Below are 27642 nucleotides of genomic sequence, written 5' to 3'. Positions count from 1 at the left end.
CTGACAGTTGATAATTGGTCATGACTAAGATCATGAATGCTGCTAAAGAAACATGACTTTCTGGTCACTTAACACTTTTAATCTCAAGAGTTTGGATTCCCTCCTCGTTTGCTGATAAAAACAACAAAAAGAAATAAACGCTGAATGAAATTGTGATTCTACCAGCAGTTACTGTATTCTCATAGGAAAATTTAGAAAATCTGTGATAGAACTGAAAGAGAACCCCATTGTTTGGGTCATTTGGTTCTCTTTCATTTCAAAAACAGAATCCAATTTCTTGAAAATGTTACTGAAAATGATTTAGATTTAAGCCACTTGTATGTAATGCATCATTTAGCGTTAAATCTGGCAACTGATATGTCTGAAAATGATTAATTTTGGTCTATATATACATCTCCATTTACTGATGAAACAATATTACTTTGAGTTGTGGTGGCTGGTTTTGCAAGTTTAGAAATATAACTATTTGGGCTCAAATATCATTTTTGTTTTCCAAATGAAATAAAAAATTACAGACAAATCCCTTTGTTATCACGTAGATTCATTTAATGTATATAATCTATGATATAATCCTCTAATATTCTGACAGCGCTGTAAACGTGTAGCGAAAACACATGTATCTCCAACAGCTGTAAAAACTGTTATCACTTAGCCAGTTTTGCACCACAGCAGAACTATATGATTGCGTTTCCTGCAGATACAGTTATGATGTAGTCAAGGAGAATCTCACTCATGACACTTACAACTGCGATTTTTGAGCAGAAGCGTCAGAAAACTTCAGCATGATAATGACAGAAGTGACCTCTGCGCATGCTCCAGTTTTTCTGTTCCAAATATCTCAGAGTAAAAGTACATTGTTTCGCAATTTAAACTTCATGTGCAATCTGTAATAATTCAGGAGATTTGATAATTTCTTCACTCAGTCATTTGCTGGTTATTGCTCTATACCCACTGTTGTTTGTATTTACTAATTCAGCTAAGACATACAATTTAAAATGAAAATGAGGACATTTTATGTGAGTCTTGACTGATTTCTTTACTGTTTTTATGTGGTGTGAACATCTTTTTTTCAATTTTACAACCTGGTACGAATCATTATCATTAATTATCATTATTCTGATATTGGAGCCGACACAATAGACTTTAAGATGTTAATAGTCTCAGAAGATTAGGATGGTATGAGCTTTGTAATCAGCACTGTAGCCTCCAGCTATGGGTCTGTGCAGCTATGCTCTGGATCCTGTAATTTAAAAAAATGCAGTGATGAGCACAATGAAATACAAACAAACCAATCAGCTGGGCATTTTCTGGGCATAAAAAACAGCACCTACGCTTTCATTTGAACTCATCTCATGATTAGAGGTCATATTTTTCTTCTTAAGAAAGGACCTTGTTCCTCTTCTGTTGACAGCTTCTGCTAAGTTAACATTACACCCTTACAAAACGCTTGAAACTACATGAGACTTGAATATGAAATAAAACCATCTGTGAACAGCACCACGCTATTGTAGAAGTCAGCATATGCCACTGCAACAATGGCAACACAACTCAAACTTTTGCTACTGACAACTCACCGTGTCAGAAACCATCTTTAACTATGTGCATGCCAAAATCCTACAAACATGAAGTGAATGATCTGTGGGTGTAGTGGGTTATCTACTCATATTTGTTGTGAAGCTTTGAGGGAATTCCTTCACAACAGCAGCTGATTGTGGACGAATCTGCTCGGGAATTTGGACCTTTATTCTGAAACTAGTAGCCGGAAGTAGGACTTTTTGTAACTCTCAGAAGTTTACAGAGGTCTGTGGAGCGGCAGAGCCCAGTGTTCAGCTACAGCGGCTCAGTGCGTCGAGCAGAGATGGAAGGAGAGCTGAGCGGCCGTGGACTCCTATAAAACGGGCAGAGCAGCACCAGACGAAGCCGGAGGGAGCAACTCACCGTGACCGATGCTGAAAAGTGAGCACCTTCACGACAGAACCGAGACATCATGAAACCAGTTCTGTGTTGAGGTGAGTGCTGCCGGTCGGCACAGCCGCTGCTGCGTTTTCTTTTTCTTATTTAGCGCGTCTGGACCATCCTCAGCCTTTACTTGTGCCAATGCTGCGGGGAGAAAGGCACCAGCCTAATGATTTGTTGAGGACAACAATAACAAGCCATCGGGGGGTTGATGAGGCGGATGGGATGCTGATGCGTTCTGGTGTTAAAACCGTTTCATCCCCACGGCCATCCTCTGCGTTAAGAATCGGCTTGTGATGGTAGAGAGCAAGTGCAGCGGTCTGATCATTGCATTTGGTGTTAAAAACGAGCACAGTCCAGATGAGGCTTTCCGGGCTTGAGAGGTGGGGGTCGCGATGTAAAACGGGGCTTCTCCGATAATCCATTTAATAGACTTGTGGGAGCAAAGTGTGGTCAGTCACTGGACGGCTCGGGGGCCTGATGGGATCTGATGTGTTATAAAGGCCCGCTTAGATTATCCATAATCAGTGTGCCGACTCGTGAATCCACACACGCACACACACACACACACACACAAGCAGCGCAGGCTCCCATTCATCACCTGCTTTCTGGACCCGGATCTGTCAGCCATTCAGCAGGAGGCTGCTGCCGAATCCCATTCATAAGTCCAGTGCGCAGCCTGCACACTGATCCACTGTTGGCTTTAAATAGGCTCCGTGGGCCCGCAGTAGGCCGGTTAAAGGCCTGCTATTGACTTTTTCTCATGTGTCTTTTGATGGGCTACCTGAGACAGTTAATATGAAGCCTAATAAGTCTGTTTTAACAAAATTCATGCCTGGCCACATGCTGAAGTACTCTGATATCCTCTACGACCAAGCCTCTCTGACTCCATGGCTGTAACTTTAGTGACTTTAGTGAAAAAGCATAATACCTTCCTTAAACGTCAACTCATTTCTGATATATTGCATTATGGATGTTATTTTATTATCAAATTTAAACTAATGTCAAATTTGACAAAGTTAAAACAATATCCTCATTAAAAGTTAGGCCTCTTAGACCTCAGCTGAGCTTTTGTGTCAGTTTAATACACCAACATTTACAGTATGATGGACATAGTATCAAAACAACCATGCTTTTAAATCACTGTAATTAGTCTTGATTGCATTTTGGACATAATTTTTTGGTTTTGTTGTGAAACAACTAAATGTAGGTGCTCAATGTGTGGCACTATTAAGACTGCACTAATCCGAACCTAAACCAAGTAATAATATTGTTATTATAAAGGTGTTATTTAGTGTAATATTAAAGCAGAATCATACTAAGATAACATTTTATAGATATACAGCCAAGCAAAGTTACGTATACCTCTTATGATATAATCCAGCACAATAGAATAATAACGCCCAAAATGTGTTAGAACTGTAGTGTTCTGATAAAACCCAGTGACCCTTTTGTCCTTTAGCCATGGGGAGCAGCATTCCTCTAAACACGCAGTTAATCACTCATGTTTGACTACACATCCTGGAGGGCATGAACAAAAGCCCCATGTGATATATGATATATACATTTTAAATGACTTGAAATGGATTGACTTATCTAGAAGAACTCTTGCATCATTATCATCCCCCGCTTAGAACACAGAGGTCGACCAATCAGAGGCTCTTATATGTTCTGAGATCCAGAATCAAAAACGAAGATGACCAAGCCCTTGTATCGCCACCCGTTAATCTTTGGAACAGCAACTGCTCAGACCATAGCAACTTTTAAGATGCTCCTTTATTTGAACACGTTTTAATTATTAATATTCTGTAAGACGTCTTAAAATTTCTTTCCACTTTTGTTTATGTTTTCATGAGTTTGTTCAGCAATTTTTTTTAAGTTGCTCGTATTTTGTTCCCAGTCTGCTGTGAGCTGTTTGAGGAGTGTGAGACGGCTGTTTATTCATAGTTTTAGCTGAATCTAGCCACTAGGTTGGCCTCATTTAAACATATTTCATAGTAGTGCAGACAAGAGAGTTAAAGGAAGGCTACAAAAGAGGGTTTTTCAGTCAGTTCAGTAGCAGATTCTTCTGTGGGACTTTTTCTGGACTTTGTTTCTCTGCATTGCCAACAAGGCTACATATGCTTAGGCAAATGGAAATCCCCCAAATGTATAAGTAAATATGCTATGAAGAATTTCACTTTGACTTGATTAAACACTACCACAAAAACATTTCTTACACCAAATGCCAAATCAACATTTGTCGGGCATCTGACAGATGTGAGCTGCATAATATCACTAAGTATCTACAATGGTTTCTTTTAGGAATTATGCTGAAATAGAGAGTTGGTTTCCTGTCAATAGAAAATTATTTGGTGAAATCTTTGCTCTTAGATGGGACGATTTGCTGCTTTTCTCCGCTCATTAATCATATGTAAATCACAATTGTTTCAAGGTTTTGAGTTGCAGGCATTACCTGACGGGCATCTTTAGCTATTATTTAATAGGTATTAGATCAGTGATAAGTGAATGATCGTGAGAATTATAAGAATAGTTTCTAATATTACATTTGATATAAAATAGCTTGAGATGTGCATTATTTTTATGCCTGTTTTTAACACAAATATAACATATGATAACCTGATATTTTAAATACTCACAGTAATTGAATGTCACAGTGCTGGCTGCTAAAAAAAACATAATAAAAGGAGTCATGTTTAAAAAATATGTGTATATATATTATGTTACACAGAGCCATTCAAGAATCTCTGCTGGCCTCCTGCTGCTACAATCAGCAGGCTGTTTTTTACATCAGCCAAATTAAAAACCCATCTATTCCAGTAACTGACAAACATGATACTCAGAGAGGTTGTACAGTATTTTGCAGTCTGTGTTCGTCTCTGTGAGAGGCCCGTGGTCATCTGTGGAATTAGTTAGACCTGGTGGGTGAGAGGCAGGAAATGGAAGTCAGTGGTGCAGTGTGCATCTCCCACACACTCCATCCTTTATCGCTGGCTGCCATATGGATCACTGAGCTCACTCAACATTTACATTGTCAACACTTGCCAGAGGAAGCACCACAGAAGGAGAAAGAGGACAGCTTGCCTGTAGAGGACACACTAATGAATGTGTTTAATATCTGTGTGATGAAGCCCTGCCACCTACCCTAATAGAAGTGATCTGGTGAGCACTTTGGTGATTTAGTGCACAGGAATTCTCCATGTTCTCATCATGTCTGGACTCTTATCGTAGGTTGAATCTGTCTGCCTCCACATATTCTGCACAAACACACACACACACACATACAGTAGCTGTTTGCAGCTGGGTGGATCAGTGTCTGGATCAGGACTACATAGCTTTCATAATGTCTGTCTGTGTGCCATAATCTATTCAGTCTCAAAGCAGATGCAGACAGTCTCCTTTTTGGTGGTCCTGTGTCCTGTTGGGACTGAGAGACAAACTCTCCCAGGCAACATTCAGGCTCATTAAGGAGAGACTAGGTTATCAGGACTCAGGTTAAAGGTTACTGCCTGGCTGCTCTGAAGTCAGGAGATCTAAAAGTAGTACGACCCTCATTTCTGCTCTTTCTCCTGCTACCACCTCTGATCCGCCACTCATACATCTCTATCTCCATTCTTCCCTCCTAGGATTTTTATCTTGTTATCTCGTGTCTCCATCTTCTTTGCTTTTTTACTCCCTGCCCGTCATCATCATCTCACAAGCGTACACCAACACATATGTGAACCTCTCTAAAAAAACATTCAAAATACATCATTTTCCTTCTTCTGTCTATATTTGCGTTACCAACATTTGTATTGCAAATTCCGTATTTCACTTTTAGTTTTTTAACAATAACTGTTTGTTTGTTTAAAGCAAAAGTGCACAACAGCACTGATATATACACTTAAAACTGGCAATTGATGTATGAGATTCAGACAAGCCATACTATGTAATTTAACTTAGGTCCATTTAGTTTTTCTTGACACGATTTTAGTTATTTTTGAATAAACCAGTGATAGCTACTGAGCCAAACAAAAATCTGACTACTATGATCCAGTATAAGGCACAATAATCTGAAGTTTGACCTCGGAAATTGTATAAATATGTTGCAAATTGTGCAAACAATGTCCATGGATAATTTAAAACCATAGAGGACATCCATCCATTTGATTTCTGTACCCGGTAAATCCATTCCAGGGTTGTAGGTGGGAGGGTTAACCCAACTGCAACTGTGTGGGAGGCATCCTAGACCCTGGACAGGTTACCAGTCCATCACAGGGCCGTGTCCATACTATTATAGATTAAAAAAACAAATAGTAGCATAGATTTTAAAGGAGCAAAATTATATCTGTTCACAGCATACCTGTATCTTGTTGTGTGTGATAGTCATATCAGTAAATAGTCATAACGTAGACGGATAACTTAGACTATAGATAATAGATTAATGGTCTTCGTGCTGTCTGGACCTAATTCTTTTAATCCTGTTGTAATTTTTTTCTTTGATAATCAATTATTTACTTGGTCAATAAAATGTCAAAAAGTAATGATAGCTGGCCACTGCAGTTTCTCAAGCTCGTCTGATTTATTGAGTTTATTACATATTTAATAATGCACTCAGTTATAATAAGTCTGATCTTTTGGGAGGTACTTTAGCATTGCTTGTCATGATATCATATTTGTGTTTTCAGACATCCATCACATATCTGCATAGATTACTGCGGTAATGACGCTGGTATCAGTAACTGTGTAATTACGCTTGTGATTAAACTTTCCAATGGTCGGTTCGCTCCAGCTTTGTCTGATTATCAGTATTCCTCCTTAAGTTCCAGCAGATCATTTTTTTCATAGTCTGTTGTTCTTTGTGTTGTCCTTCATAGCACACCTGGCTTTGGATTAGTTGTCGTCATTTTGTGTTGCTTTTCAAGTCGTAAAAAAAACACTTCCAAAGACTTTCTGTAATAAGTCTAATTACAGTTTGAATGTGCCGAAAAGTTCAGTCCATGCAGGCAGAAATGACCTAATATGCCATTCAAAGAATATGCAGATGATAATGGTCATAAGAGCAACTGCATGTGAAATGTGAAAATGTCATCCATTAAGAAGATGGTGGCATAAAGAAATATGTATTGTGTCCCATCCAGCATGTTTTTAAGCCTGACCACAAAGTTTTGATCTCTAACCCTAACCAAGTGACATTATTGCCTAAACCCAATCAGACAAAGGTTTGTTGTAACGTGTTGTTGTGTTTACATGTAATCAAGGAAACCAGTGCAAATACATCCATGAAGTTGACAGTTACATTGTATAAAGAATGTATTTAAGCCCTGGCCATTATCATTTTCTTTTTTGCCTAAACCCAACAAGTTTATAAATGTTGTCCTGTTAGGCAATTGATGTGAAAAACTGTTGACATATGTTGGTTTCAATCAAATGTCCCACAGTTGAGGGTGCACATATGACGGCACGGTGGATAACTGCATAATCCATCCCCCAAACACTGCTCTCATGTGGAAATAGTCACATTTCCATTCTGGCACTAGACAACGCCATTATAATATTTAATAGTGCGTATGAGCAAACAATCCATTTGGTCAAATTGATTGGACGACTTGGTAATTAATTCTACTCTAACAGTGCGTTTTAAACTCCAAACCACAATCACTTGCAAGTGAGAGTCTAGTAGAAAAACTAAAGAACAGCTGGAAACATCTCAGATGAGTCTTCATCTCACAGTCTCTGATAAGAGTCAACAAACTGATGCCATGCTCTACCTCTCCTTCTCGAAATGAACAACCAAATCAACAGAGTGAAACTTGTGTACGTTGTTCTGTAGCATGATGTAGCAGGCGAATTAAGTCATCATGCAGTGACATGAATGTGGTTGGATGTTGAATCTATACCTTTTCGTATAAGCTGCATCTCTGTAAAGACTGTAGTAAATGAGAGTGAGGGGCATGGTTATGGTGCTATTTTAAGCCTTTATTATTAGGCTTAAGTTTGCACTGTGGAACACACTTTCTGCAGCGAGATCAGGTTGAAAAATCACCAAATATCTATAAATTTACAGTAAACAGTGTTGTTCTCTATCTGGAGCCCTTAAGTCTCCTCAGTTCACATCTCTGTGGCACTGTTTACATCTTGTATAAGAACACATAATTACTAGCTTCACATAGGCGTAAAGGTGTTGTGCTGTACTGTACTGTACTGTGTGTGCTTTTAGCTGTGCTGTGCTGTGCTGTGGGGCAGGCTAATCTTAGAAAACATGGCACGGCCTAAACTCCCTGGGGTAGGAGCGCAACATCACCAATCATCTTCATCAGCCAATCACGGAGGGTGGGCTGTAGGCACGAGGCACAGTTTACACAGTTTGTCTCTGAAAGCGCACATAACTTTAAAAAACAAATCCATGAGCATCCATTATGCCTGGCAACCGAATCACCTCCTCAGTAGATCTACATTACTACCCATAACGCTTCAGTATTCATGATGCTTATTGCTTTCTCAGTCCTGTGAGGGCTCTGCAAGGTACATGAAGTGAAAGGATCTTGTACAATGTGTTTTGCAGGCTGGAGTTGATCGTTCTCCCTGCACAGTAATGTCTCTTTCCTTTCCTCCGCAGTCAATTTACTGTCACAGACAGAACTCCCAACCATCTGACAGAGATATCTGCCTGCTCCCCCGGGTGAAAAAATATCAGGAGGAGGAGGGGGCACAGTAATGGTAGATTTGTATACGCGATAGGAAAGAGAGACAGGAAGTTCAGAGTTTCTGAGGCCTGAAGGATGGGGGTGAACACTTTAAGATTCTCCATGACTCTCCTTCATCTTTTTTTCCCTGCTTTTGCTTTTGGTTTCCAGTCCGTCGGAGCTGAAAAGAAGTCTGAGGGGAGTCATGACGGTGTAAGAATCTGCATGGTGCCTCTGCTCCCCCTTGTCCCTCAGTATGTCTCCTTTTCTTTATGCTCCCCTTGTCTCCTCCACCTCCACACACTGATTGTTTTAGCAGCTGGCCTGTGGAGCAAAAACATGCCCCTCTCTGCTGATGATAAAAAAACTCAAGGTCCTTAACTAAGAATAGCAATACAACAAAGCACAAAGACAAAATTCTGAGTAAAAGTCTTCAATCAAAACACTTTTGAAGTAAAAGTTCAGACATATTGAGAGAAGAATAAAATTGAGATCAGAATGTGTCAGTGTGAAAATGTAGCTTGTGATGAACTATACTCGGAATATGTTTTATAGCAACTTTGAACTCTTTATCTTGAATATACAGTCTGAGGCCTTAATTTTCTCATTGTGTTGCAGAGCTGCCTTACACTGAATTGCAGGAAAAGTTAGGAACTCACAGGTTAAAATGCTGGAGCTTTGACAACTAAAGAGTCAGGTTTTACCCCTCAGAGTTGTTGCTTCTTTAGTTCTTGTGAGGTACATCGAACACAGTCCCATTAAAAATAGCTGTGTGATGGGGTGATTCATGATGATTACCCAACTAACCTGTTGATATTCAAAAATGAAAAAAAAGATCATTAAAAAGGTTAAATGTCTCACTTGTGTCGCTTGCTGAAGTTTCTTGTCATAGGATATTTAGATGGGCTCAATGATGTCCTATGTGACTGTTCTTAGAACTAATTTCCATCCAAGTCTTGGAAGCAGATATTGTTTTTGAATGCAGTTTCCATTTCTCTTTATAGGTTATTCTCACCAGTGATCAGTTCTAATGGGTGTTTTTGGTCTCAAAGTCTCAAAAGAGAGCAATGAACCCATTACAACTTCTCACATCACATAGGTCTTTTTCATTTTTATATGTCATCGCAGAAAATACACGTGTATTAATGATGACAGCATTCCATTTGGTGAAATGTCCTGTTGGTTGCATGCGGGCTCACTGTCAAGGTTTACTGTGGCTTTCAAATGAACTTAACCATCACAGGTGTAAGTCATTGCACTATGGGGGACCAATAGAAATGATAAACAAATCTAAAAAAAGATGAACATGACGAGATGGAAATATCCACCATGGCATTACCTAATGGTGAAGCTGACTGAACCTGAGGACACTGATAGAAAGCATCTCGCGCCCTGACAGTCATGATAATGTCAAATGGGACAACTTTATGCTTTCTTTAAAAGGAAAATTCTGTGAGCTACTGGTTTAATCTTTGCCAGGGTATTAACTTTATACGCCTGTTGTTTTTGTTCTGTAAAATATTAACCAGTAAACTAACTGCTATCATAAAAAAGTTGCATAAAACAGTTCTCATGTCCCTTAAAATAGGACTTCTGCATGGAACTCGAGTAAAGCTATATATACTTTCCACAACTGTACAGCAATCCTCCATCCTCTTTTTTCTCCTCCAACACTTGTGTTTTTTCTATTTCTGTATTCTCTGTCATCATTTTAACTTTACGTCCCTGTGTGACTTTTCAGTGGTCTGCTGATCCTCAGAAAACCATAATGCTGTCCACTTCCTTCAGCACCCCATGGCTTGAGTTTCATGCTGACTCAATGACTGAATGTGTGTGTGTGTGTGTGTTTATGTGTGGGGTTGGGTGGGTGTAGCGTACAGTTCAATATCCTTGAGCGAGGCACATCCTCATCTTTGCGGAAGAGGCAGGAGTTTTAGAAATGCACCTCATTGTGTGTTGTTGTTTTTCTGCTGAAAGGGTGGAAAGTTGGCCGAGTGCATGTTTTTAAATAGCTGAATGTGTATTGACTTCCTTGCCAGCAGCAGCAGCAGCACAGACAGACAAGCACATTCATTCACGAGAGGTGGGGGGTAATTATTACAACAACACGTAGTGATTAGCAGTTTACCTTACAAAGCTTGTGTGGCTTAAAGTAATGAATGCATGGATGTTTTTATGAATGAAGTGTTCTTGAATGAGAAGTGAACAACATTGAACAACTCAGTGCCACTAAAAAACCCTCTCTGACCTCCCTGTGTGAGTGATACCTGATGGGGTGGGATTATGTCAACTGATGACTGGTTATAAGAACGCTCCCACTTGTGGACCTTTGGTTGCCATTTAACCACAAAATATACATCTTGGAAGAAAACAGCAGAAATGCAGTGCAGCACATCTATAACTTCTCACTTTTTAGTCAATCTGAAGCCAAGAAATGAAATCGAAACGATTTTTTATGAGCAATAATTTAGAAATAATTTAGTACAGGTGTTCTTTATTATTGTGATAGTAGATGCACTGCAGATATTTATGATGCACCTCTTTCAAGTGCAATTTTGCTGCAACTCAGGCATAAGCCAAACCCTGATGGGGTAAAACATGACTGTTTCCCACAACAGATGGAACAGACTTGCAAAGAACTGAGGGGATAATTACGTGTAGTATCACCAGCACAAATTTCTGTAGTTCTGTATAATGTGATCTAAAACCTTGTTGGATTTTCAAACGTGCTCTTAATTTACATAAAGAGAACCTATTAAAGAAAGTTTAGGGTGTTGTCTTAATGTTGGCACTTTATCCTCCCCAAGAGGCACCACAACAAGTCCGAACCATGATGCTACCATGATGATGATTCACAAATGAGAGGTTTTGTTGTTGTTCAGCGTTCATTGTTGTTAGTTGTTTGGTGTTCCTCTGATGGTGGACTGATGAAAATGATCATCAGTCAATGTTGGTTTGCCCAGAAGTCACCCTGATAGTCCTTTGTGAACAGACCATTAATCATCTTCCAATTGGAGGGATCCTTGTTGGTCATCCGTTCCTGAGAGGGTAACAATGCACTTAATCCACTTTAAACACAATCTGTCTGTCTGAGGATTAGAGAACTCCAAACTCTTTGGAAATGCTTTTCTAACCTTTTCCAACCTAAATTTAAATAAACAGCTCATTTCTGAGTAGCTCAGAAATTCTTTTTACTAATATGCGCAATAATGCGTGCAAAAGATTCAACTTTGATGACTGTAGATACGTGTTCTTTAAATAAAACATGAGGCTCACTCAGGCCTAATTGTCATTCCACTGAACCACTGACTCTAATTTCACCTTCCAATTAACTGCGATTCATCAGAAAATGACGACAGATGAAAGTTTTTTCTGTCATGTCTTTGCTTTATCTAGTCTTTTATCATCTACATACAGAATATTTGCCAACAAACAAAACACATGATGTTGTAGGTGTTCTGTGTTTATTCAGAAAAATAGAACATTTAAAACAGGCACCACTGAGATGAACAAAGGAAGTAGAATAAAGAGGCATTTCCACATTGTAGGAAATTTGGATTCTCTAAGTACATTCATGCATATAAAAAAAACTAAATTGTTCTTTTATTATTATTCTTTAATTCCACCCCTTCCTTTACTTTGTAGAGTCTCCAACGATCTCAGTATTCCTCTGATAATTTGACACAATGTCTCTGTGATGAGCTAAGCAGTGTTTTTCAGAGAGCTGGCAGCACGCCGGCATACTTTCCCTTATCGTGTTCTTTCTCTGATCTGGATTATTGTTTGTTTTAGGTGAAGGAGGGAAAAAAATCACGAGCTTGTAGTTGAACATTTGTGTCAGACCTCATTCCAGTGGAGACTAATCCCTTCTCAACAGACAACCCACACTGGCACTCTTTGAAAGCCTAAATGACACTGAGAAAGAGAAATCTCAGGGAAGTTTGCAGTGCAAATGTTTGAGAAATTTGGATAAAAAGAGCACAGTTTTAGTTTGAAGCAGTTTTGTTGATGAACTGCTAAGGGAGGGGAAGAAGCTCTGAGAACACATTCTCACAGCTCTGTGAGTGTTGGCCATCCCAGGGCACGTGTTGTGCAGCTTGCCCACTCGCACAACATCTTCTTATCTGCGTGAGTTACAGCAGTAATCAAACCAACATGCGCCTGATTGTTTGGCACTGTTCGCTGATGCTGTATTAGTCATGATGTGCAGAGGCAGAGAGAGAGAGGGGAGAGGGTGAACGCTGTCTTTGGATGTTGCTACTGACACAGTGTCATTACGACTCTGTGTTAGATCCCCACTGTAGCGAAAAGTTTTTGCAGTGATGTGATGCAGTTTGGCAGAGATGGAGGAAGAACTTGAATCATATAAACACACACATACTGAGGAACAGGGGAAGTAAAAATATATGGCAGCAACTGTTGCCTTAAAACAATAGGAAATACATACAGAGGACGAATCATTTGATTATTTTGACCTGCTGTCAAAGAACACGCTTGCTAATAATAAAGATAGTCTGAGTGCATGTCAGAACTCATGAAACGATGGAAACAGAGCTTTCTGGATCATTTCCTTTTGATCTGTAGTCACAATGAATCTATTCATGAACTGATTTCAATCGTTTCTGACATGCTGCTCACAATCTTGGGGTGTCACAGATTTTGAATTTATTAACATGAACAAATTCTGAATGAAAAGAGTGAAAAAGCATGTTGTTCATCTCAGAACTAAGATTCCTTCCTCTTGGCTTTTTGAATGTTTATGTTCTAAATAAACTGATTATGACTAAGACTATTGCATTCAATAATGTATATATATTGCCACAAAACTGAAAACAACCCTTGTTTTATTTAACTTCTGACCATTATGTTGGGAAAAAGTCTAAAAAAGAATTGAACTGATCTAATTAGATGGTAAAGATCAGACTATTTTGTGTGTAAGGTCACATTTGTCCTGACGTGGGGGGAGTTGGATTCACTAATTTCCTCTTTTAAGTCCTGTTTTGAAGTTTAGTTGCACATTTTTTTAGGATGCATTAAGGAAAAACCAATGGTTGGAGGGTGTTTTGAATTTTTTTAAATTCTTTTATTGATATACATGGCACAGAAAACAAGCAAACAAGGACTCTGATTTTCATGTCAAGATATGAATATTATTGGGACACACATGGTTCACAGTCTGCTTCATTCACATGTCTTTCTTTCTTTACACCAACACACATGCAGGCTGTTCCACAGCTGTTCTATGTGTGATCCAAAGCAATGATTATCACAAATACATGCTGCTGCAGATTTTTTGGAGCATCCGTACTAACACTCTGCTCCTTTTCCTTCTCCTCAGCCTCTCCTCGGTGGGTTGGCATGGCCCAGTGATGAACGGAGCAGTGGTGCCCGGTAGCCCAGAGCTCTCTTCCTCGTGCCCACTGCCAGACTGGCGAGAGTTCTGTGAGCTTCACGCTCGAGCCTCCGCTGCAGACTTTGCTGACAAGTTCCAGCGCTTTCTGTCAGAGAACCCATGCTACGACTCACCGGGTGCTGATGCCAGTTTCTCACAGCACTTTGCCCACCACTTCCTAGAGTGCTTCTCTGCAGCGCTGACCCAGGCAAGGGAGAGTCAAGCATCCTCACCAGGGGAGGACGGCTCCAACTCAGCACCCAAGTACAGCATTGTTCCTTTCCTTGGAATCCAGGGTTGCCCACTGTCCTACAGTCACGAACTCTACCAGAGGCGCAAGGACACTGGGGCTTCAAGTGAGTCACTGGACAGCATGGACAGTGGTGGGGGAGGGATAGATGGGGGAGGCAGTGGCACCACTGGCTCCCGAGGCCCTAAAACAACCCACAAGGTGTCAGCTCTTGGACAGTCCCGCAGTTCAGAGGACGTGTCAGTCAGTCACCCAAAGGCTCGTTTCAAGAAAGGCTTCTCCCTGAGGAACATGAGCCTGTGTGTGGTGGACGGGGTGAAAGAAATGTGGCATAGACGGGCCTCCCCTGAGCCTGATGCCCCCTCTGGAACCAGGAAAGCAAACGGTGGAGGAGGAGGGGAGGCAGCAGGGGGAGAGAAGTGGTCCCAAAAGCTGCGACTTCCCAGGGGTTCGCAGGGCCACAAGGCAGAGCTACTGGAAATCCAGAGGGAGGGAGCACTGAGGTACATGGTGGCCGATGACACAAACTGTATGGGTGCTGCACAGTGGCAGAAGTGCCGCCTGCTTCTGAGGAAGACTAAGAGGGAGGAAGGAGGAGAAAAGTTCCTGCTGGAGTTCTACGTACCACCCAAGGTATATATATATACACTTGGACATCATTGACAGTTTAACAAAAGTACATAATCTGATTGGGATGAACCATCGACTGTCGGTTACTTCTTTTATGAATTAGTTCAAAGACAAAGTAGAAGTGAAAATTAAAACATCTGTTTGACGACAAAGTAAAGTTCCCACTTCCTCAGATTTTAGGAGCTGCAACCAGTTGCTTTTAGTTTCATATTATCAGTCAAATATTGTTAGATGTTGTATTATTGGTCAGTGAGAACAATCACTTCGAGTACCTCCTATTAAATCAGTTTCAGTTGAAAGTAGTTTTTTTAACCCTCAAATAATGATAAGAATATTGATTGTTATCATTATTATTCTATGCTTTAGTGTAAGGCACCAGGCCATCAATAAATGCTTTAAGTTGCAATGTGGGGTCTCGATGGATCAGACTTGTTTATCCAGCACATCCCACAGATGCTTCATTGAGGCAGGATACATTACCCTGCTCAAAGAGGCCACTGCCATCAGGGAATACAATTTACATGAAGGGCTGTACTTAGCCTGAAACAGTGGTTAGGTAGGTGGTATATGTCAAAGTAACATCCACATGATGTAAAAGAAAGTGTGCTTTGTTAGACCAGAACAGATTCCTCCATTTGTCTGTGGCCCTGTTCTGATGCTCAGATACCCTTTGCAGGTACTTCCATTAGTGGACAGGTACCCTGACCAGTCTAAAGCTACACATCCCGATATGCAACAAACTGTAGTGCCCGGTGTGTTTTGACGCTCTTTTGCCAGAGCCAGCACAAAAGTAATGTGAGCTTGGCTAGCTCTTCTGTTAGATACACCTCTTTTATTAGTGACACTTGGCTGAACTACCTTTTGGTAGGTCCTGAACACTGCACACTGGGAATATCCCAGAGGAGCTGCACTTGTGGAAAGGCTATCGTTCAGCCATTTAGCCATTGCAATTTGGTCCTTGTCAAATTTGATCAAAACCTTACATCTGCCCATTTTTTTCTGCTGCCAATACATCAAAATTAAGGACACAGTGTTCACTTGCTGTTTAAAGGATGCAGCGTTCTGTTGATCAGCATGTTATTCCATGCTACGCTCCTATTGGTTGATTAAGGGAAGTAGGTCACAGCAGCAGACATACTGCAAGGTGATCATGATCATTTCTTATCGTCTTTTATTATCTTTGGCTGCAAGACCATGGTAATGGTGGCCTTTGAGACTCTCCCACTGTCCGATGTGAGATGTTTTTAGCCACGATCAAAGATTTCTTGATTATTTTTTTCATTTTGGTCATCTTTGCCTGGGACTGAATTGCAGTGTATGCCAGGCTTCAGCCCTGCTCACACTGCCAGGCGCCTTGATAACGACATGTATTTCACTTTGTGGTCGCAATGTTATGTCTGACTGGTGCATACTGTACTTATACCATACATACATCGTTTATTGAGTTTGGGGTTCTTGTCTGTGTCTGGACCACATAAAATGGTCCCAAACTTTTATTCCACTTTACACTTGAGCCTTATCATCGCATATGTTTTTTTTAAGCAATTTCAAATCTCCAACTTTAACAATAATATAATATAACGAAATGAACACTAGCTGCAGGCCTATGAATCCAGGATTAGAATTGATCCCCTGTGATGCTGAGTAACACAGGTCAAATCATGCATTCTTGTGCATGCGTGCACCTTTCACATTTATCTATATGGGATTTCCAGATTGTTGCCTCTGACCTTAAGAAGGCCATGAGGCTGTGCAGCTGAGTGTGTGTAAATCTGCCACTGTCCTTTGACCGTGGCTGGTGGGAATGCAGATAAGGCTACGAAGAGGGGGAGTGGGGTGAGGACAGGAGGGGGGCAGGCATAAGAAGGGAGGAAGGAGCTGGCAAAGAAAACCAGAGACTGTGAAAAAGGAGAGGAAGCTGTTTCATTGATTTCTATAAAGCAAGAGGATCTCAAAGTTTCTCTTTCGTGTATATATTGATTGCTTCCCCATCTCTGGCAAAGTGGCTGATGTGACAAACTGAAAATGGGAACAAACATAGTTTTGTGAGTCATTCAAACTCTGCTAAGTCAGTAGGAACGATATGAAAAGAGGAACAAATGAAACTCAATAAATGCGCTTCAGCGTTTTCATTTCTTATGGTCTATTAACATTAACACAAGGGAAAATTATTGTCAGCCATGGACAAGACTGAGATTAAGAGAGACTTACAGCCGTGGCGATTACAGCCGTGATGACAGGTTAATTAAACGCACACTTCTCAACAGGCCCGCTCTGCAGACTGCGCTACTTTATCACCACCATCCCATTCACATCTTACAAATCATCACAGTACACGGTCAATAGTGTTGGAGAGATGACTCATAAAATCTCACTTGTGCCTGCTCCTGGCTCTGGCCTGTGTCCCTGTCAGGGTCATCAATCTGCCGGCAAACACAGCACACTGCAGCACGCTAACTGCCTGCATTATGACACGGCAGCAGGCCCTGAGATGACCCGCTCTCCAGCTCACAGCAGTCACAAGAAGTAACTCATAAGAAGCTGAGTTTCTAACCTGAAGTGGCACCAGAGGACAAGAGAGATTAAGATAAAATGTTATATCTGTATATGAAACGTATATAAATTTTCACACTCCAGCATGTTTTTGACGTGAAAGCAAAATTCTTGTGACATGAGTCAGCAAGCACTTATTGACTGAGTCTGCATTTTCTTGGGAAATATATCTAAAATCATAAGGTGCATTTTCCACAGCCCTGGATATGATGAGCACACTCCGACTTAGACCAACATACCTGTCAGCAGAGTTCAGTAAGAAATATAAGCCAGATGAGCTCAGCAACTATCTGGTTAACAGTGTGGATCATTAGGAACAGAGAAAAAAGTGAATATTTGACTTGCATTCATTTGTTGACCTGGAACATGACTTCAAATTTATGCTGCTACATAACTGCCCAGTGTGTAAACACTTTAGGGAACAGTTTGCTTACACATTCTCCATAACAACACTCCAAATAACTTAAACATGGACAGATTAAATCTTTTTGGAATGAATGATTAACCACCATGAAGCAAACTAAAGACTACCAATAGAAAAAAATTCCCTTTGTGTTTTTTGCTCACAGTTCACGCTTTCTACAAGCACCAAGTGCAGTTTTCAACAATAGGACTGGACTCACAGTAGAGAGGTGCAGGAAGTGGTCCAATGGTTTAATACAGGAAGTGTTTTTTGACATCTGATCCACAGACAGGAATTGTGGGCGTGGATGGCAGCCAGCCGCACAGGCGGATCAAGATGAGGACAGTGTTACTCCAGACAGATCAGCTGATAAGCCTCTGCCAGACTATCAGTCAGACTCCTTCGTTCTCTGCCTCTCCTTACATGCACAGAAACAAATGAGCACGCACACAAACACACACACAGCTCGATGCCTCAAACACACTCATTGAATCTGTTAAGATTATCGTCTGGATCCAACTCTGCAGAGGGCCTACTGGGGCCAGCCTGTTCACCCTCTTGTAAACTCTTCCTGTTTGTTGTTTGTTTGTCAGTCAGCAGGAATAATGTGAGATGCAGTGAGAAATAAGAGATTGTGCAAAACCTGAGCTGTGGGGTTATTTTTGTGGATCCTGCAGTCTTTCTTTAACTCTTCCCTATTCTTAATCTTGTCCAGAGTGAATGCTGCCTTGGTCTTACCGGTAATTTGGACTGTACATTTGCCTCTAATTATCATGTGTGAAGGAGAAACTTGAGGGCTTGGAAAAGCTGGGTACATTTCAGTATTTGAACCTTTACCACTAATTTAAAGCCCCTCATGGGTCTTTTGGGCTCAAAAACATAGGCTTTCTACTTGGGTAATATTGCAGTTGCTTTCTACAGGATGTATGCGGGATGTAATTTAACTGTGGACCATTTATTATTGCTTATTCTGATTTTGGTAATAGTAGATTGGAATGAAACTATATTGCCAAAGAAAGTTAAAAACAAAAAAAATAATATTAAATTTAATGTGTTTTGGTGTCAGCTAGTACAGGGCTCCCAAACATTTCCATAATTGTTAAGAATACTGGAGGGAAGTGCTTGTCTATAATATGATGTAATATTTGTCACAGTGGGTTAAGCTGTGGTGTGGCTTGGCAAGAGTTAGGACCCAGATGCAGATATTTATAAAGCAAAACGTGATTTATTTTTGAGCACAAACAAACAATTCAAACAAAAAGTGCAGCTGGGCCAGAATACCGAAACACTTAACAAAAACAAGACCTGACATGAACTATGACTTCGATAACAAAATTAACAATGACTTGCTGTGACCAACCTGACAACATGAATGGTGAGGATCTGGCAAAGAACTGAGGGAACCTGGAAACTAAAATACTGTGGGGAGGTGATTGGTGATGGAGTGCAGCTGTGAACAAAGACAGGTGACATGGACGAACCTAATGATGTGCAAGAGTGACTGGGAAAAACATGGCAAGAAACTAAAAAACAGACACCTGAAACATGAAAAACCTAAAGTCTTACAGAGAAATCAAAAAACACCAAAAACCCACAGACGTGACAATATTAGCTCAAACTGTGGTTGAACCAATGCAAGATTTCAAACCACATTAACTTCAATGCAACACTTTCATATTTTTCATCTCAACAGCATAGCTGCTGATTTGGTCATGAACATTATTTTGTGAATTGTACAAAATAGTTTTTCATTATTTTACTGTGAAACTGAAACTGTGAAGTTGCTGTTGACGTCGTCTGTCAACTGCAGGAAATGAAGACGGCACTTTTAGCATTGGCACTTTTTCAGTACTGATTAGTATTTGAGTATAGATTTATTTGATAATCCTACCGCAATATTTTTATTAGTTTTCAGAGGCCTTATGATGCAAAACATTCTGTGGTATTACCATTTCCTCGCTTAGAACACAATAAGAAATGGCTTATTTTAGAGAAAAACGAAAAATAAACAAGCTGTGTACTGTCAGAATTGGTTTATTTTATTTAATTTACTGACTGACTTGATGGGAACCACTACAAAAATTTGTTTCCAAGTCAGTTCAACCAGGGTTTCCAGCCACAATGTTTTTAATTTTGTTGTTTTATTCCATGGGAAAATGAGTTCTAACTGATCTAGAAATAATACTGTGATGTGTTTGGCTTTTAGTAGCATGTAGTAAATGCAGTGTATGAGCTTTATGAATGTGTTTGTGTGTTGGTTCTAGTCCTCAAAGCCCAAAGTGAGCATCCCTCTATCCGCCATCGTGGAGGTGAGGACCACCATGCCGCTGGAGATGCCTGACAAGGACAACACCTTTGTTCTAAAGGTATGATGTGAACAAATACTTTTACACCACTGCACCTGCATCAGCTGAAATGTTTATAAAGGAACAACGCGAACATTTTCCAGAGCTTAAAAAAAATAGGCCATGTCTTTGCTGAGTTCACATTGGATTTTTCCCTCACAGATGTGATCCTCTGAACAGAGCTCTGTGTGTGACTAGTGTTTGGCTGTTCCACAGGTGGAAAACGGTGGAGAATACATCCTGGAAACCATCGACTCGCTGCAGAAAAACTCATGGGTTGCTGACATCCAGGACTGCATAGACCCTGGGTAAACCGCCAGATAAATATTTGCTGTTGACTGCAGAAGGGGAGAGGGGAGGTACAGACGGATGGAGAGCTGGAGGCAGAGTGAATAGGAAGGGGAAAGGAGTGGAAATACACATAGTCATTAATCATCCAATTAGTGGGGTTTTTGACAGGCTGCTTGAGCACAAACAGGGGCAATCTTACACAACTGCAAGTCCTGCTCGGTTTCTTGGATTAGAAGACGGTTGTCAGCTCAGGACACAAACAGAAAGATTATTTGTGTCCATGATTGTGGATGTGTAGACATGTGTGTTAGGATCCTGTGATGTTTATTTTCACATGTGTATACGTGCTTGCGGTTATCCTGACCTGCCTGCTTGTGTACAGTGACAGCGGTGATGACATTGAGCTGGCGTCATGTCCTCATGGTCAGGCCTCCAAAGATTGCTCCATGGTGGCCTCTTGCAGCTGTGAGCTGCTGTCTGAGGGTGAGCGAAGACTCTATTCATGTTACATAATGTTTATACGCTTTGATTCTTACAAATGGCTTGATATATGAAAACATGTTTAGGTGTGTATCGTGCTCCAGAGAGGTTGTGTCCTACAGCAGCAGAACATTACAGCACCCCCTCAGTCCGCTGCAGGGAAACTCCTTTCACCCAGCACCCATCCCACATGCCTTTAGAGCGCTTCCTTCAGTCCCCAGAGGCCCAGAGCTCCAACTCTTCTGCAGGTAACAACTCATGCATTTATTTAGGACACACTGAGAAGATGAAGAGCAGTAATTGTGAAAATAAACAATGGACAGTTACAGACAGAGAAAAAACAAGCAGGGATTTGTGTGTGACCCTGCTCAGGTGGTGGTGAAGGAAACAAAGACTCAGACGGTGACGCCAGCTTGGTGGGGTACCCATGGTTCCATGGTACGCTGTCTCGAGTGCGAGCAGCTCAACTGGTGCTTGCAGGCGGAGCCAGGAGCCATGGGCTCTTTGTGATTCGTCAGAGTGAGACGCGGCCAGGCGAATACGTTCTCACCTTCAACTTCCAGGGCAAAGCCAAGGTGAGATGATAAGAGGGAAGAAAAACAGCATTATATAATGTTTGTCTTATTGCTTCAAACTTAGATAAACCTAATAAATCATTTTTCTTTTTGATTTGCATGATGATAATATTGAAGTTATTCATGGATGAGTAACTTTGTCATTGACTGATTTGAAATAATAAATTAGATAAGAAAAATGTATTCAGTCTAGTTCTTTTTAAACTTGGAGCAGCAGCCACTGCTGCTCACAGCTTTCCAGGCTGTTCACCCCCTGGAAAAGCTGCAGTAATGTCAACGCTCTATGGTGTCTTATGTAACACGATCCCTGCACATCACATCCTGCCAGCCGGCAGTGTTGAGGAAGTGTCATCTGCCACCTCTTCCTCTGGTGTCAGCCTTGGCGTTCTGTCGCTGTGCTCCCACAGTAAGACGCCTCGCAGATAATGTCCTGACCTCTGTCTCAGTTAGTGGGTTTCAGATGGTCACTGTGTCTCATTGTGTTCCCCCCTCCCACACACACACACACACACACACATTCTGTCTTACTTTCCTCCATTTAAGTGATTTAAAACAATTCCTGTACATTATTAATGCCCTGCCTCCCCTTCCTCCCTCTAGCATTTGCGTTTGTCAGTTAATGAGAACGGCCAGTGCCACGTCCACCACTTGTGGTTCCACACAGTATCGGATATGTTGAGACACTTCCACGCCCACCCAATTCCTCTTGAGTCAGGGGGCTCAGCTGACATCACATTACGCGCCTATGTGCAGGTGCAGCGAAGCTCTACTACAGGTACTCAACACATCAACTAAAAACAGCTCTCATGTGGTGTATAATTGTGATTTTAACTCATTGTTGATCTTTATAAGACACTCGTGTACACCTGGAACAAACCACCTGTTATATAAACCCTAATGCAGCAGTTGCTTGTTCACTGTTTTATTTATCTAATTATTTAGCTTTGTGTGTGTTCTTTGCACCTATTCGGATGTTAAACTGGTGTTGAAGGTGAACAATAATAGATTCAAAAGACTCAGAATTTGTCTTTATGAAGAAAGGGATGAACCCCAAGGTTGCCTTCAATGTGTTTAGGTGAATAGGAAAATGTAAAATAACTATTTTTAGTTTACAGGGAAACTGCATCTTGCACATTTATGTGAAATAAAGTGATTTCAGACATTCAGGATTGTTAGAAATCCGTTCAGGTTGAACAGTGAAACTACACAGGAAATGACCTGAATCACAACATTCAGCGTAACCAGGATGGTATGTTCAAGAGATTTAGGATGCAGCTTTGCTGCAGGGATTTAAGGAGGATGATCAAGGGTCTGTGAAATCTGTGAATGGGTGGCATTTGTCTCAGCAGCAAAAACATAGGTGCAGATAGAAACGTTTGTCACAGTTGGATTTAATTTCATTTAGCCGCTTCAGTTTGAGTCTTGGTAGAAACTTATTCCACATCAGACTATTTCCCCCGATGAAGAGGCAAAGACACACATATACTCTGTTACATTTCTGCTCTACTAAGACAAACCAGCGAGAGAGTCTGAGCATGCAAAACCTGCTAAATTTGTTATAATTAATTAAACTTTTCCTGCTGTGATATCTTAAAATGTCATGTGTGATAGAAGTCTTATGGAGATACTTGAATAGAACAGAGCCACAGATGTCATTTCCTGTGAATAGATAAAAGGCCACAGTAACCCACTCTAAAAGTTAAGCATCACACAAAATTTTTGTCAGTTTTATTTAAATTCAAACTAATATCCAGTAAGGTTGACATTAGTGTTGTAGAATCGTTGAGGATGATACTGATATTTGCAAATACTGACTTTGTAAAATTCAAAATACAAACGAAAAGCACCATTTCTCCAACATAATACAAAACCTTTACTCATTTTGCAAAACTGAAGTGGTTTGATCCACAGCTCTTCCAGTCCATCTCCAAAGTGTCCTTTGAAAAGATACTGAAAGCCACATCACTTCTGTATGTACGATAGATAAAATGCACTCATTATATTGCGTTAGAAGCAGTGTGTGAACGGTTGTGAATTGATTTTTCCATAAACGTTCATTTACAGCAGCTTTAGCACAACCTGTAATTGGTGGTCCCCATTCAGCAGCTGACTTAAAATTAAACCAAAAAAGGAAGGTCAAGCTTTTGATTTGAGCTCCAAAAAAGTTTAAGAAATGTAAGTGGTTTCAAAGAAAAAAGTGCACCAGCTTGGCAGTTACTTCTTCAACCAATAAATGTTCAATAAGTAAAAACTTTAAGAAAGTTTATGTTGTTGGCTTGATAAGCAAAGGATGCAGAGCTAAAACTCACTGACCTCCCTCTGTCCTCCATACTAGCACAGCTCCTGCCCTCCACTCTCCTGGCATGAGATAAATGCCCTCCTGTGCAGGAGAGTGAGGGAGTGATTATACTGCTGGAGCTTTGCATGCAGGCCGAGACTCTAACTCCAACTCACCCTGCTGGTCACAAAGAGGGCTTCTGTTTTCCTGAATGCTGGACCTACACCCACTTATGCACTCACTCACATGCACATAAAGTGAGTGTTTGATTCTGGGTGTAAAAGGCTTTATTGATACATTGGTCAGGCATGTCTTTGGCCCCAGTGTTGTTGGTGTTATTGGCCACCAAGAGAAAGGATAATAAAGAAGGCCCCACTGCCTGTGTTTACATGCTGCTCCATGAAGGAGACTTTTACTTGCATCTCTCCTGTGGAGGCGAACAACAATTAACAGTGACACAGACCAATCCATCTTATTAATGTACCCTCTATTTAAAGGATTTTTGTCTTCTTCCCACATATTGCAACAGACGTGACCGTGCCTCCAGTCCTCACCCCTCCCAGGGAAGTAGCCTGCAGGACAGATTCAACACCACCAGCTCTTCACCCACCTGGAATCACAGCGCCTGCAGGGCCTCCTTCTGATGCCCCGCTTGTCTCAAGCACCTCTTCCTCACCCATCACCCTTCCTTCCCTCTCCAGAAGCGATCCAGGCACTGGAGGTGGGTTACAGAGCCGAAGCAACAGTTCTGAACGCCTGCTGGAGGCCTCTAGTGGTGCATCTGAGGACTACCATGATGCCGATGGGACTCGCAGGGCCCGAGCGGTGGAGAACCAGTACTCTTTCTACTAAACAAACCAGAGCAGGGTTGAGTCAGAAGTGTTCTGACTAAAGGTGATGCAAAAAATTATGACACGAGACAAATGGTCCGAATCACTGGATCGTCCATCATTTTATCTGTTTGTTCTTGTTTCTCGGATGTGATAAGCAAGGGAAGATGATGCCAAGCAGAGTATCCATGCTGAAAAATCCCATAACTTCTGCAGCTGTGTTTAAACTCAGATGTCAAGGATGTGAGCAAACAGATATATAGACAGCTGTAGGTGTAAATCAGGTTGTGATGTTCAAAAATTCAATAGTGAACAAAACTGTAGGCAAGAGAACGTCACCCAGTGGAGTCATATGGCTTTAATTCACCTCTTCTGACCATTTCCTGTTCAACTTTACCCACAGTTCCTCAGAGTCATAACTCTGCTGTAGGACTGAGAGTTTGAAATGTTGAAATGACCCCGAAGAAACAGTCCCTTCCCTCTGAGCTCCTCTGGGCTCTTGAGAGCATCCAATAAATGTTTGCAAAGCTGCTTTGACTCTGTCCCGGATATCCTCACCGTCCCTGTGGGTTTTCCCTATGAAGTCCTGCTCTGGGTCTTTTCTTTACTCTAACATCAGTACAACAATCACATGTGTTAGTGTTAGCTTGGAGATGTTTTTCTTAAACATGTACAGTCTAAAGGGTCTTAGTGCCTGACAGTTACTTTGGACTCAAACGGACTGGTGTCCATAGCAACGAGGATGATGACACTGACGTGTTACAGTTTAAAAATGAAATGCAGGTGATTGATCTACTATTAGCTTATGCTTAAACACACTGAACATGCATATCACCACATAATAAAAATGGTTCTGACATTCTTATTAAATGGCACCACATACACACACGAGGTTCTGTGTTACAAATATGTTTAAAACAGTTTCTATGGACAGGACAGAGTGGCTCCCATGTTGTTGTTCTACTGGGTTATTACTATGAATGTGTGGTTGTGTATTAGAGTCCAAATATTTTTCAGTGATGTGCGTGCTGCAGTAGCGTTTTTAAAACATGGTTCTCTGGGTCCCTCCATCTGGGGATGGTTCTGTATTCACACACATCATATTGATAACCAGTAGATTAGATACACTGTTAATAGAGATTACTTTGAAGTAATGCCTTGAAGATAGTATTATACCAAATCCAGCATTTATCGGAGGGATGTGGGACATGTTTTTGAATTGTGGCAGTATTGTGTACTGTTTTATGTGGCCTGCAGGAGAACTTGTGAGTATGAACTGGAACAGTACAGGTAGAGAAACGTAGGGTACTAGGTGGCCATGCTTGAATAAAAAGATGTGAGATTGCTGCTTTATTTTATGCTGACTCCGTATTGAGCTTTTTAGGCTAATTGCTTAAAAGAAAACCTGCTTTTATCACCAAAACTAAAAAACAAAGATTGTCATCAAGGAAAAGTAGGATATTTAGTTAAACTTACTGATTAGTTTCCTGGTTGAGAGTTAGCTGTTTCTCCACTCTCATGTCTGCGGCTTGTGAAGCTATGCTGCAGGCCTACAGGCAGCTAACGTTGCTTATTACAAAGACTGATTTCTGAATGAACTAGCCTTCCTGGCTCTGTCCAAATGTAGTAAAAGTATATTTTCTCATGTACTGTTGAGGACCTTTGAACATTTACATTTCATACAGTTTTGTGCTTCCTCTTCATTAAGTTTTAAAAGGAAACATGTGGTGTATACACAATCCACTGTTATTGATAAAACCTGCTTTTTAACCCTTGGCGTCTTACAAAAAGTTGTGTGTAGTTTAAGTCACATTTCAGAGGCTGAGAACAGAAATATAGGTAAAAACAATACATTATAAAAGTATTGAGTACGTCATTATGTATTCCTTGAAATGACTGAAATAGTTTTAAGTTATTATGAAATTGCATCATATAGCAGTGACATTATAAAGCAATTTAGCTACTTTTAGCAAAAAAAGACCTTCCTGTCGAAAATTCCCCTAAAACTTGTTGCCAACACTGATGGTAGTTTCATTCACAGTCATTGCCATTTCTCAGCAGGACAGGGAAGTGTACTTTTGGTTTACAGCATGTTGAACGCAGCTGAAAACATCATGACAGACATATTTCAAACCGCTACAAACAAAGAAGCAAGCGCCTGACACATATGCAACTTTTACTCAGTAGGAATAAACATATCAAGGAGCCGGCGCCTGTCTTTTCAAGCATGGCCACTCAGCTTCAAAAGTGATTTTAGAGTGAATGAATCAGTTCATGTGCCAATTTGAATCCTATTTTTAAAACGTATTATTCCTCAGCTGCTGTAAAGTACTTTTTGTTTTCCTATTGAGTCATGTTTATGTACAACTGATTCTTCTTGATGAAATATCCACGGTGGAAATCGTCTGTGCAAAAGAAACCCATCCCACATATCACAGATTGCTCATGTCTCCCTTTTATTTTCTTTACTCTCTAACAACTGAACTTTCTGTTGTCTGACTGAGTTTTGAAGAGTCTGTGCAATTTTGTACAAAGTGATGTACTTGACATACTACTTTATATTTCTGTGAATAAAATGTGAACGAGCGAGTGCGTGTTTTTGTGCAGTTATTCACCCTTTGATATCACAACGAAGAGGTCCAGCTTGAAATGTTTGTGATAAAAGGCAAAGATAAGTCAAGACACTGCCCGTGGGGTTACTTATACAGACTATTTAAGGTAATGTGGGTGTTGTTCTGCAGGCTGAAAAAGGTTTGACTTGCATTTCTATTAACAGAACAGCGAAACCTGACGTGTAGTTGTTTACTTTCAGTTTATATCAAACATGTTGGCTTCCTATAATAATCGCCCTATGCAAACATATTGATGTGTTTTGCAGGTCCTCGTACCACATAGACTCATTTGACAGGGCATGGTGTAAATTGAAAGGGCTTTGTTAGAAATAATTGTGACATGTGTTAACCAATGAATTCAGTTTAAATACTAACATTTGAT

The 27642-nt window shown here is 40.7% G+C and overlaps 3 protein-coding genes across 3 annotated transcripts in view; 2 read left to right on the top strand and 1 right to left on the bottom strand.

Annotated features, from left to right (window-relative positions):
- The window catches only part of snrpa (small nuclear ribonucleoprotein polypeptide A), a 286754-nt gene that overhangs the window by 156235 nt on the left and 102877 nt on the right, over nucleotides 1-27642 (bottom strand). The window lies entirely within an intron of this gene.
- Nucleotides 1-27642, top strand: part of cux1b (cut-like homeobox 1b) — a 132087-nt gene that overhangs the window by 70468 nt on the left and 33977 nt on the right. The gene's annotated exons all lie outside the window — the stretch shown is intronic.
- Nucleotides 1811-27238, top strand: LOC140314240 (SH2B adapter protein 2). Its single transcript, XM_072392360.1, has 9 exons — nucleotides 1811-2009; nucleotides 13960-14896; nucleotides 20114-20215; nucleotides 20411-20502; nucleotides 20868-20968; nucleotides 21052-21213; nucleotides 21338-21540; nucleotides 22141-22315; nucleotides 24348-27238. Exons 2-9 carry the CDS (start codon nucleotides 13991-13993, stop codon nucleotides 24668-24670), a joined length of 2064 nt encoding a protein of 687 aa, XP_072248461.1. The 5' UTR covers nucleotides 1811-2009; nucleotides 13960-13990; the 3' UTR covers nucleotides 24671-27238.

The sequence above is a fragment of the Leuresthes tenuis genome, unplaced genomic scaffold, assembly GCF_036924035.1.
Source record: "Leuresthes tenuis unplaced genomic scaffold, fLeuTen1.0.hap1 SCAF_9, whole genome shotgun sequence".
Taxonomy (NCBI): Eukaryota; Metazoa; Chordata; class Actinopteri; order Atheriniformes; family Atherinopsidae; genus Leuresthes; species Leuresthes tenuis.
This window is presented reverse-complemented; position numbering and strand designations above follow the sequence as displayed.

Bases quoted from the DNA above. Each gene is read 5' to 3' on its own strand.
- LOC140314240 (XM_072392360.1), top strand. From the start codon at position 13,991: ATGAACGGAGCAGTGGTGCCCGGTAGCCCAGAGCTCTCTTCCTCGTGC. The intron at 20,216-20,410 runs GTATGATGTGAA...GCTGTTCCACAG, and splicing joins ACAACACCTTTGTTCTAAAG to GTGGAAAACGGTGGAGAATA. The intron at 20,503-20,867 runs GTAAACCGCCAG...GCTTGTGTACAG, and splicing joins CAGGACTGCATAGACCCTGG to TGACAGCGGTGATGACATTG.